The sequence below is a fragment of the Bufo bufo genome, chromosome 4, assembly GCF_905171765.1.
Source record: "Bufo bufo chromosome 4, aBufBuf1.1, whole genome shotgun sequence".
Taxonomy (NCBI): Eukaryota; Metazoa; Chordata; class Amphibia; order Anura; family Bufonidae; genus Bufo; species Bufo bufo.
The window spans coordinates 251200228-251212214 of record NC_053392.1 but is presented as its reverse complement, the minus strand read 5'-3'; the positions used below and the strand labels follow the sequence as shown (position 1 = coordinate 251212214).

Sequence of the window (11987 nt, the reverse complement as noted above, 5' to 3'; positions counted from 1 at the left end):
TAGTGTGCTGCTGAGGGACGATTTGGAAAGTTTTAATTTACTCACCAAAATTTGTTCTTTCCATGAGTCCCGAAGCAGCACAACTTTATCCCGCCCATTAAACATTTTCTTTTTTCTGCATACTAACATGTGTGGGTTGTCCCATTGTGGTTCTTATAGTATCTGCCTCTGTCCGGTTCTGTCTTATTTGAATATTGTTGTCTTTTTTTCTTCTGTACTAGTAGGGAGAAAGGAGGATTAACCCTTCAGTGTGCTGCTTCGGGACTTATGGAAAGAAGAAATTTCGGTGAGTAAATTTTAACTATTTCACCTTTGTAATTTGTTCCAGCTTCCCAATACATTCTATGCAATATTAAATGGTGACTTTAGTGCAACTAACTCTACAAAAAAATAAGCCTTGATACGGCTATGTGAATGGAAAAATAAAAAAAGTTATGGCTCCGGGAAGGCAGGGAGTTAAAATAAAAACGCAAAAATGGAAAATCTTAATGTCGTCTAAGAGTTAGGCCTCTTGCACACGAACGTTTATTTTTTCCGTTTATGTTCCGTTTTTTGTGTTCCGTATACAGAACCATTCATTTCAATGGGTCCACAAAAAACCCAGAATGTACTCCGTATGCATTCCGTTCTAAGATAGAACATGTCCTATTATTGTACGCATAACGGACAAGGACCATTTTATTAACCTACCCGTGTAAAGGTTTGTTCACTGCGATTGGCCAGCGCTGCAGCAAGACACGCCTCATACAAGAAATCAGTCAGAGGGAGCGCAGACACCGGAGCCTATACCGGGCGAACGGAGCGGCGCCCAGACATACTAGTAAGTGCAGGGGGACCCCTGGGCGCCGCTCTGCCCACTGATATAGTTAGTTTTTATTTTGTACAGTTGTGAAAGGTCCTCTTTAAGCAACTGACATGGGCGCCATAATTATTTGTCTGATCTGAACACACACAAGTCATGTTAGGAAACACGTGTGAACAAATGCTTACAACTGTAGGTTAATGAAATGGTAAGTCTCAAGTAATGATAACCAATGGGAGCGGCAACCTGGACCCTATTATTAACTGCTTCCAATGTTAGCCTCCTTGCCCTGGTGGATGACCTACTTTGCTTTAAAGACTAGTAATTTGCTGCTTTATCATCTGTATTAGGCCTCATGCACACGACCGTTGTGTGCATCCGCGGCCGTTCCGTCATTTTTCAGTTTAGCGGAGGTCCCATTCATTTCTATGGAGCTGTGAAAAAAAACAGATAGTCCTCAGTTTTTTCTCCGCGTCCGTGATCCGTGATTCCAGTCCGTCAAAAAAATATAACCTGTCCTATTCTTGTCAGTGGAAAACAGACGGATGCACAACTGGTATGTCATCCGTGTCCGCGTCCGTTTTTTTCTACAAGACCTTGGTGCAATAAAATTTTACTTTTCATTAACCTTTCTTTATTTTCCCCTGTCAGACAAAAAAAAGGAAGACACAAGGAAACACAACTGAAGCAAAATCGGACACGGACCACTGAAGCCAAATCACTGACAGTGAAAAAACACTGTCGTGTGCATGAAGCCTAATATAACAGAGAACTTGGACGCCGTTGTTTCTATGTCAAATACAGCTTTGACCTTTCACCAGGATACATGTATTGAAATAGTTATATTACCTCACAGTGCGGCCCCCAGTGATGTCTTTCTGCTTTTTTTTTTTTCAAAGGACCCCCCCTTTCATCCGCTGTGGTCCCCGTTTGTTTTGGCGCCTCATATGCTAATGAGGCTATTCGGTTCAACTAGGCGGGGACTTGGAGTCCCCGGCGGAGAGCATCGCCGCGGCAGCAGCATCCTGTGGGTAAGTATGAAAAACAACCCTAGATCAACTTGTTCAACCTTTACTAATACTCCCCCCTAGGCAAACGAGCATGATGTTAGTTTTACAAATTTACCCCCCACCACCCCCTAAGGGACTCCAAGATGGCGCAAGGCTCGGGATGTGTAAAAGCTCAGGTTCTCGCGAATCTCTCGAGAACTTGAGCTCCTTCTCCCTGGCTAAGAGCGGGGCGCTCTGATTGGATGCGCTCGCTGCCAGGGAGAAGATAACCGCACCCAGGACAAAGTCCCCGCCTAGTTGAACCGAATCACTTCATAAGCATATGAGGCACCAAAACAAACGGGGACCACATCGGACTAAAGGGGGGGGGGTCCTTTGAAAAAATAACAAGCGTAAATACATCACAGGGGGCCACACTGTGAGGTAATATAACTATTTAAATACATGTATCCTGGTGAAATGTCCTCTTTAATTAGTGCACCAGGAAATATAAGCTTGCGACATGGCAGGAATGCAGCACTACCTCTGGCAGCACTGACTGGAACAGTTCCACCCAGGCCTCGGCACAGAACGTTCCAGAGGGTGCTGCAGCCGCAGCAACAACAACGTGCGGGCGTGGCTCCGGCACCAGGCCATCCCACTCTCCTCTTTGATAGTACAGTCACGCCTCTCCTGGGCCTATTGAATCCTGGGAGTTGAAGTCCGTGCTCAGTATCTTTCCAATAGTGCTGAGCCGAAGAGAACTACATTTCCCGTTTCGCACCACGGTTTTGTCAGTCTTTACCGACACTGAGCAGGCGCAGTACGTCTCTCCCTGGACTCCTCCGCAGCCCGGCTGCTTGTTTTCCTGATTTGAAGAGCCGCAGTGGACGAGAGAGGACCGGAGCTTGTGACAGCCCTGAACCCCAGCTACGTGCGCTCACAACCCTGCCAGGTAACCGGGCCCGGGACTAGTGATGCCCCTCAGTACTACTGACGTAAATTTAGATAAGACGTTCGGTGGCGAGACCAATGTCACCCCTGATATCTCTGCCATTGTCATTCTACTCCTGAGGTGCTGCAAGCAGGCCGCCCGTCTTCTTCCTGACACATCGTCGCCCATTGTAACTAGATAGAGGTGACATTGCGGGGGCAGTTCTCCTCCCACAGTCGGCTCTGTGTTTACACCCCAGACGCTTTTTTCGGTTGGTGAAGTATCACATAATGGGGTGAGGTGACGCGCCGCAGGGATGCTGTCAGCCCCGGCCGGAGGGTGTTCGGCTCCTGCTCTGCCGCTTCCTTTTTTTTTTTTTTGTTTGTTTGTCTGAGTGATTTATACTGGGCAGCAGGGGGCGCTGTTGGCGCAGCTCTAGCTCCTTTCTCCTCGCACAGTGCGGGGGGGAGGCAGGCACATCATACTGGCGCAGTAGTTGGCATTGCTGGTGCAGGCATTTGTGGACCCTGCGGCATGACGTGATGCCTGGCCTCCTCTGTGGGGCAGATGCTGCCTGGATGCTGGGGGTTTATGGACTTCTGGTAGATTGTGGCCTTCTTTCCAGTCTGTACAGTGCAGGCGGCCTTCATGTACAAGCCTGGCTGATCCTGCTCTTCTTCTACCCCTATAGGGATCTTCAGGGATGGAGTAGAGGATGTTTTCTGCCCATTCAAAAGAAAAGGAAAACTAAGGGTACTTTCACACTAGCGTTATTCTTTTCCGGCACTGAGTTCCGTCCTAGGGGCTCAATACCGTAAAAAGAACTGATCCGTTTTATCCCCATGCATTCTGAATGGAGAGCAATTTGTTCAGGATGCATCAGTTCAGTCCCTCTTACGGTTTTAAGACGGAGAAAATACCGCAGCATGCTGCAGTTTTCTGTCTGGCCAAAAATCCTGAACACTTAGGCAGAGCCCCTAAGGTAGAACCCAATGCCGGAAAACAAAACTGCTAGTGTGAAAGTACCCTAAGTCTTCACATTGGCATGTATTTCTCCTGGTATCAGGCTGGTGCTGCCCCTATCCAGGGTATTGGAGGGTTACCTGGGTGTAATTTGAGGCCTAGGGATGTAGGAGAGGAGCTGGTATTTAGATTGTACTGCAAATGATAAAACACCCTAATGTCTTGTGTTTTGCTGAACCAAATGCATCCCTTCTGCGCTCATTCCTCCTTTCTATCCATTACGTAAATGCTCATCCGCCTGCTGCTTTCTCTTCAGCCCAGCCATGATGTCATGATTCAAGCAAAATGCAGACAGAAATCAAATGAACCCTAATGAATGGGAGCATTCAGTCAGCCCCCGCTTAGTGCAGGCTTGCCCGGACATGTGCCTGTTTTTGTGTACAGTTGTGTCCAGGGGCAATGAAAACTGCAGTCCCCTTGTGTAAGGTGTGAATAGCGCAGGTGGTGCGGCCAGATGGGAGTGAAACAATTCTGTCTTTTCTTTCAAGTTTTAGTGAACGCTGTGTCACTAGAGGCACTCAATGCTCAGAGAAGATGAAAGATCTAGATCTCGGAGTGGAATATGTCATACCCAGCCTTGGGTACAGAAATGTTCGGGAGCAAACCAACCAAGATGAGAAAAAGGAGCAAGAGGACTTCAGATATTCGAAAGCGTCGAAAGAAAAATCACCGGTCAGTTCGTCTTTCTTAGGCTACATGCACAAGAACGTTTGTTTCCGTGTCTGTTTTTTTAAAAAAGTTTTTGCGATAGGATGCTGACTAATTAATTTCAATGGGTCCGCAAAAAATGGGGACAGCACACCGCGTGCTCTCCTGCATCAGTATGTTCGTTCCGTAGCCCCACAAAAAAAATAGAACGTGTCCTATTTTTGTCCGTTTTAGGCATTGTTACAGATGGCATACGGATGTCATCCGTGTTTTTTTTTTTTGCTTTACTTGTATTTTAATATTGGCTCTCAAATTTCCATAAGACATACATATCTATTTTTTTTTTTTTTTCTCTTTTCCCTCTCACCATCTATAATTTTCTTTCTGTGTGTGTGTGTCTCTCTCTGTCTGTGTGTTCATCATAATAGTATAACTAGCATTAATATAGACCTCTCGAGACGATTATTTCCTGGCATGGGGATTGCTCTGGGAATGCACGTACTGCAGTATCATGGTTGCAGCATCATGTCACCATTTAATATGGATGGGGAACCTTACCCTGAGGGGAATTTTGTTTGAGACTGCATTGCCATAACCTGCACCAGATTTATGAAATGTCACACGATAAATTTGGCGCATAATACTTCTGTAGAGAAATCACTCCCTTTTGTAATGCCACCCCCTTCTGAAGTAGGTTTGTTTATTTTTTTGCAACTTTTTAAAAAGTTGCGTTTATAAATCTGGCATATACCTAATTAACATGGCTGACCACCGCCATCACAAAACTGCAGCAATGGTGGTAAAGATGCTTAGTATTTTTATGGAGTAGTTTTTGTTGTTGTTTTTAACAGCCACTTACCTGCAACATGTAAACCCGGCCTAAGGCGGTGATCGGAACAGCCTTACGTGTTTAGCATTATTGCACAGTAAGCCCATATATCCTTTCACACAGATCTATGTGAAGTCTCACACAATAGTATTTTGTTTCTTTGCAACCGAATTTCTGCCTCCATTGAGCTTTGAAGCAGGGAACATTGGAGAATGTTGGTATTGTCACAGTCTGTTGTTGGCACCATGACGGGTTATGTTCATGGCCGTGCACCTGTTTGCCATTTGTCAGGTATGTATTTTTAATATTCCAAGAGTGTGACTACTTTAGCTGACAGCTTAACACAAAGGCAGTGTGTGTTGCGCACACACAGACTCGCTTGTGCCTTCTTGTCATTCAGGGCATCAGCCTCACCCTAGCATTAGAATCAATGACTAGGTGAAACTCGCATGATTGGGCCTCCGTAATTAATGGTAATGGAGGAATAGTTAGGAAACCAGTTGTTGCTGCTATGCAGGTAGACAACAGCCAAGGAGGGCGAGACTGATCATATTTACTAAAGGTCCTGAATGTTGGCAGCAGATGGTAGTTCAGAAATAGCACCTTTTCTGGGTTTCAGTGACCAAGAATAGTACAACAAATGGGTTTACATTCCTGAAAAAACTGCAGCTGTTTAAAAGACAGCACAGTACCACTAATGTGTGTAAAGCAACAGCACCCCGAAAGAAGAATCAACCCTAGTAATAAGAAGAAATGAACCACACACAGGCTATTTGTAGCACTACTGATTCATTTTGAACTACTCACTGTAGCAGTTCACTAGATTGCATGCAGTTTAGACTATTATTTTGAACTGGAGCTTTATAGTCTCTGTGTAGCCTAGACGCTGATCTCCACTTTAAATGAAAGCCTTTGAGAATATAGACTACATTATGATGAATGAACATAAAATAAAAGCTTCATCACCATCAGAAAAAAGGTTCTGTATTGACACCACTACATAGACACAGTAAGGGTCCATTCACACGTCCGTAAGTGTATTGCAGATCCGTAAAACACTGACACCGGCCATGTGCACATGGCCGGCACGATCAGGGTCCATTCACACTTACACATGAATGGGTCTGTGCATCCATTCATTTTCAATGGGGCCGGAAAAGATGTGGACAGCACACAGTGAGCTGTCCACTTCCGTTCCGCGGCTCCGTAAAAAAAAAACAGAACATATCCTATTCTTGTCCGCAATAGTGGACAAGAATAGGCATTTTCTATTATAGTGCTGGCCGGTGTCAGTGTTGTGCGGATCCTAATGGACCCTAATAGAAAATACCTATTCTTGTCCGCTATTGTGGACAAGAATAGGACATGTTCTATTTTTTGGCGGAGCCACGGAACGCAATTGCGGATGCGGACAGTACACTGTGCGCTGTCTGCATCTTTTCCGGCCCCATTGAAAATAACTTGCGGAACGGATGCGGACCCATTCATGCGGAAGTGTGAATGGACCCTGAATCAGTCTACTTAGAGGTCTTCATCAAGTGTACTACACCCCTTAATACATTATTAAAGGGACACTTTTTTTAGGGACAGTTTTTATTTTATTTTTTAAACTCAATCATAGAATGTTTTTTTTTTTTACATTTTTGTTTTTCATTTCAGCAGTACTGTACCATTGAAAATGATATATTGCAAAATATTGTTCCTTCTGTAAAAGTCAACACAGAGGGTAAAACCTCCTATGTAGTTAGGTGATCCATTATCAGTTTATTGCTGTTGTGAGGAGATGTTATATGAAGGATAATCCTCATGATAGCAACATGTGTAGAATTTGGGATAACAGTTTGACAGCTGTATTGTTCTCTCCGTAGGTCTAGATAAATCCCCTCTTAACGCCCCTTTACACAACTTTATGTGTGATTGTCGGGAAGGAAGCGTTCCTTCCTAACAAGCACCTGCTTGTCAGTGAAGGAGACCGCTGGATTTCCATGCAGTGACCTCCTCCACAGTATGGGGGGGAGCGATCGGTAATTACATGGCTCGTCCCCCTACAGACTTGTTTTTCCGGCAGCAGATACTGTTTACACAGCGCGATCTGCCGCCTGCAAACAATGATTTAGGTGACCGACACCTTTTCACCACTAGATAATCGCTAATAAATGTTCCTATGAATGCTTGTTACCGATTGTCTGGCGGAGAATCGCATTGCTCATATCAGTGTATTGTGTGATGCTAATTGAGTCGCTCATCCTCCTTCCCTCTCTGGCAACAGTGATAGTCTGATTAGGAGACTAAAAGCCACATTCACATAGGCAGTCAGTTCACTGTTTTTGACATAGCTGGATACCACCGCGCACCCTTTCACTGTAATGGGATCCAGCTGCTTTCTGGCATATATGCCAGCTTTCAGTCGGACGAAAAATAATTTTTTAAATTTTTTTTATTTCTTTTTTTGTCTGGCTGAATGTCTGCATAAATGCTGGATACAGAGACCGAATAAGAGTGCCGGACTTCGCATCGCAGATATGAACCCGGCCTAAGTGAGGCTGTTTGCCATCTGAGTCCAAACAAAGGGAAAGTTAGAGCCAGGACTGAAAGCAGAATATATGAGACCTCTAAATATTTATTTTTAATAATAATAATGTTACATAGAATATTCACTTATAGGCTGTTAATCTGTGGTAATGCATTTTTGATGGAAGTGTCTCTTTCAAGGGAATCTGCCACCAGCAACCTCCCTATCCAACTGTTTGCATAGACGCATAGCTGTAGTTCACTTGATTAACACTCTGTTTTTGTTGATCTGAGACTGTTTCTGGGTTATAATAGGCTACTTTCACACCAGTGTTTTTGCTGGATCCGGCAGGGTTCAGCAAAAACGCTTCCGTTACTGATAATACAACCATTTGCATCCGTTATGAATGGGGAATAGATCCGTTTTCTATTGTCAGAAAAAAAACGTATCCGTCCCTATTGACTTGCATTGTGGGTCATGACAGATCAGTCTTGGTCTGCATCCCATGACGGAAAGAAAACCGCTGCGGTTTGCTCTCCGGTATGAGAACAGAATGGAATGCATTCCGTTCTGTTCAATTACATTTTGTCCCCATTGACAATGAATGGGGACAAAACGGAAAGCGTTCTTTTCCCGATATTGAGACCCTATGACTGATCTCAATACCGGAAAATATTAATGCTAGTGTGAAGTAGCCATACTTAGCGATACTTTATCTTAATATGCAAATTAGGCCCTTGGTGCAATGAGGGCATCACCATTGCTCTTGTTACACCCAAGCTCTACTCTTTTCTGTGGTCAGACCCTGCATTGCTGCTTTGTCACTATCTGATCCTGCCAATCAAAACAGCCAGGGAGGGTCTGACCACAGAAAGGAGTGGAGCATTGGTGACACCCTCACTGCACCAAAGGCCTAATTTGCATATTAAGATAAAGTTTAACTAGGGAATGGAGCCTTGATCCACCAAAGAAAAACAGCATTTTAATCAGGTGAAGCACAGTTATGTGTCTATGCATACATTTTGATAGGGAGCTGACTGGTGACAGATTATCTTTAAAGAGACACTGACCGGCCCAATAAGCATAATTAGCTGTATATATGCATGCACAGGTCTTCCATTGAGTATTAAAAACATATAACATATAAGTCTAACCCCTGTCCACCTTATGAATACTGCAAAATGATGTTTTATAACCTGATGTAATCGCTTGTCTTTCTGCCCAAGGGGCGGCGTTTCAGCTTAACTTCTGCCCAGCCAGCCCCCCCCCCCCCCCAACCGCCGTTTTGAAGTGCCACCCAGCTCATCAATATTCAGTCTTCTGCTGTCCCCGACGTTCCGAGATCCGGCGCATGCCCAATAGAAAGCTATGGGTGCCGGGCGCATGTGCAGAAGCTGAAAGTGAGTCCGATGCCCATAGCTTTCTATTGGGCATGCGCCGGATCTCGGAACGTCGGGGACAGCAGAAGCCGCCCAGCAAGGTGAATATTAATGAGCTGGGCTGGCTGGGCAGAAGTCAAGCTGAAACGCCGCCCCTTGGGCAGAAAGACAAGCGATTACATCAGGTTATAAAACATCATTTTGCAGTATTCATAAGGTGGACAGGGGTTAGACTTATATGTTTTTAATACTCAATGGAAGACCTGTGCATGCATATATACAGCTAATTATGCTTATTGGGCCTGTCAGTGTCCCTTTAAGGTGTGACTCAACCAATCATTCATCATCTAATAGAGTACATCATCCTGGGATGGATACACTGCGGACCTGCTGTATACAGTACCAGCAAAGTAGATGAGATTTAAGAGATCTCTGGAGGCTCAGGAAATTCTAACCTTTGTGCCCAGCAGCTTCAGCAGTTGATTGGTGGGGGTGCCGGGAACCGGACCCATTCTGAGTCTAGCTTATCAATAGTAAAAAGCGGACAACCCCTTTGATTTTTATCTTAAAGAGCACTACAATAGCCCCGTGATCACAAGATGAGCTGACTTTATTGTAAATCGCTGTGATACATTCAGTTCAGGTCAGGGGAACTGGCCCAGAGATGCGGCCACACATGGCAGTGTTTCCTGGGCCGATCAGTCGTGTGAATCAGCCCTAAGGCTTTCATTCATTTTCAGCAATAGAATGGCTATTAAATAAGGCATGCAGCATTTCAAATAGAGATAATGAAAAGCAACGTGTGTCGGGCAGCCCTTTGGGGCCATTTCCTCAGGACCAAACTGGATCTTTTGACAACATTTTAAAAATCTATCTCCATATTGTTCTGACCACATAAACTGATACTGGACCATTGCCTTTGTTTTTCCCAAAAGTAATTATGGAGGACTTTACTAGTCCCGAAGACTAGATATAGTCATATAGTCTTATATATAAACAAGAGGTTGGGTGCCAACGTTGGACTCCTTGCACCCATCCTGTCAGCTGTTAGATAAGAAGGCGGGCAGTTATGTTCAGCAGATAATGGGTTCCGACATATATGTAGGACTTGCCCATTGATACCCCTGTTTAGAAATAACTCTGCATCTTACATTGATCGGGTGCCACCTATCGTAAATTGCTCATTGGTGTGATTCATAGTGTGGTGATTGAGCCCAGAGTCCTGACTTCATTTACAATGGTAATGGAGATGACCTTGCTCCATGAATGCTGACTCAACTGGCTTTCAGAGCTTATTGCCTGGAAGGAAAATGCTTATATTTGTGTTGTCATTTGCTAAACTAGCATTATATTGTATAACATCTCATGGGCTCAGTTTATACTTCTGGGAATGTATTCAGGTGCCTTCTTTTAAGTGACTACTAAACATCCCATAATAGGAAGTACAGCTCTGGTCCACAGACTTCTACTTTGACCGTTAAAAGACTTGCAGACAGTACCATTGATGAATACTAGTTGTATTATTTGCATGTATCGGCACTATAAAGAGCATTTGTCACTGTAGTTACACCTGCTCACTGCTGCGCTGTCTGGTACAGAGTATGCCTTCCCTTCAACCAGCTGATCTTATATTGACTACTTATCCTGAGGATAGGTCATCAATATTAAAATCCTGGAAAACCCCTTTCAACAGCTTCCTCTATGCTGATCCTTCGGACGGAGAGACGAAAGCACATGCTCAGTTCCATCCTTCAGCTGCAGCAGAAAGGACATGCCCCCCAGGCTTCCACTTGAAATAAATCTAGCAGAATAATTGCAGTATTGAATGGGGAGATCTCTGTATCCTTGTGAGGCACAGTGCTGGTTCTAGCTTTGTGAGAAAGAGCTTGTTATGTGCTAGATTGAGTACGATTGTCATGATCCAGCCGGGCATATAAACTTTTAGGGCTGTTTCACACGAGCAAGTCTATTGCAGTAATCGTGCTCCGTGTGTGTGAGATCCTCAGTTCTGGACTTTCAGAATCTCAGGGCATTATACTGACTTATAATGCTATGTGCCTCTGCTTGACCGTACAGATACAGAATCATAGTGACCTAAAGCTGTAAGGATGCCCCTGTAGAAGTAAGGTCAAGCAGAGATGCACAGCATTCTAAATCATGATAATGCCGTGCTCTCCTGCAAGTCCAGAATGGAGGATCACGCTCCCACATGGAGCACAATTCCCACAATGGACTCGCATGTGTGAAACGGCTCTTAGGGCACCTACACATGCTGTGGATTTTGTTGCAGCATTTCTGACGCCTGAAAATCAATTCCATTCGCCTGAATAGGGCTTACAAAAATTCACGTGCTTGCCGCCCCACTCAAATGAATGAAACTGATTTTCAGTCACGGAAAATTCTCATCTTGGGCCCAGTTCACACGTCCGTTTTTTTAATCCGTTTTTGTGAGCCCAAACCAGGAGTGGAGGCTACTTGGAGATCGAGTGTAATGGAAAGATTTCCTCCTGTTCTGTGTTTTTGACCCGCACCTGGTTTGTGCTCACAATAACTGATGGAAATAACTGACGTGTGAACAAGGCCTAAGACTCATCTTAGACTCTTAATTTTCTCTAATTAAACTTTCATGAAAACTGTTTAATGGGAGACTAAGGCTACATTGACACTCGCGTTTGGTGCGGATCCATCATGGATCTGCACAGACGGATTTGTTCAGATAATGCAACCGTCTTCATCTGTTGAGAACGGATCCGTTTGAATTATCTTTAACATAGCCAAGACGGATCCGTCATGAACTCCATTTAAAGTCTATGGGGGGCGGATCCGTTTTCTATTGTCTCATAGAAAATGGATCCGTCCCAATTGACTTAA

The 11987-nt window shown here is 44.4% G+C and overlaps 1 protein-coding gene across 4 annotated transcripts in view; it reads left to right on the top strand.

Annotated features, from left to right (window-relative positions):
• The first annotated feature begins 2612 nt into the window (after positions 1-2612).
• The window catches only part of ABCC5 (ATP binding cassette subfamily C member 5), a 128228-nt gene continuing 118853 nt past the window's right edge, over positions 2613-11987 (top strand). For 3 of the 4 annotated variants that reach the window (XM_040428481.1, XM_040428483.1, XM_040428484.1), the window contains exons 1-2: positions 2613-2746; positions 4237-4420. In XM_040428481.1, coding sequence (XP_040284415.1) covers positions 4283-4420 — 138 coding nt within the window. In that variant the 5' untranslated portion in view covers positions 2613-2746; positions 4237-4282. The remainder of the gene's footprint in view (positions 2747-4236; positions 4421-11987) is intronic. The other variant, XM_040428482.1, reaches the window with a different exon arrangement.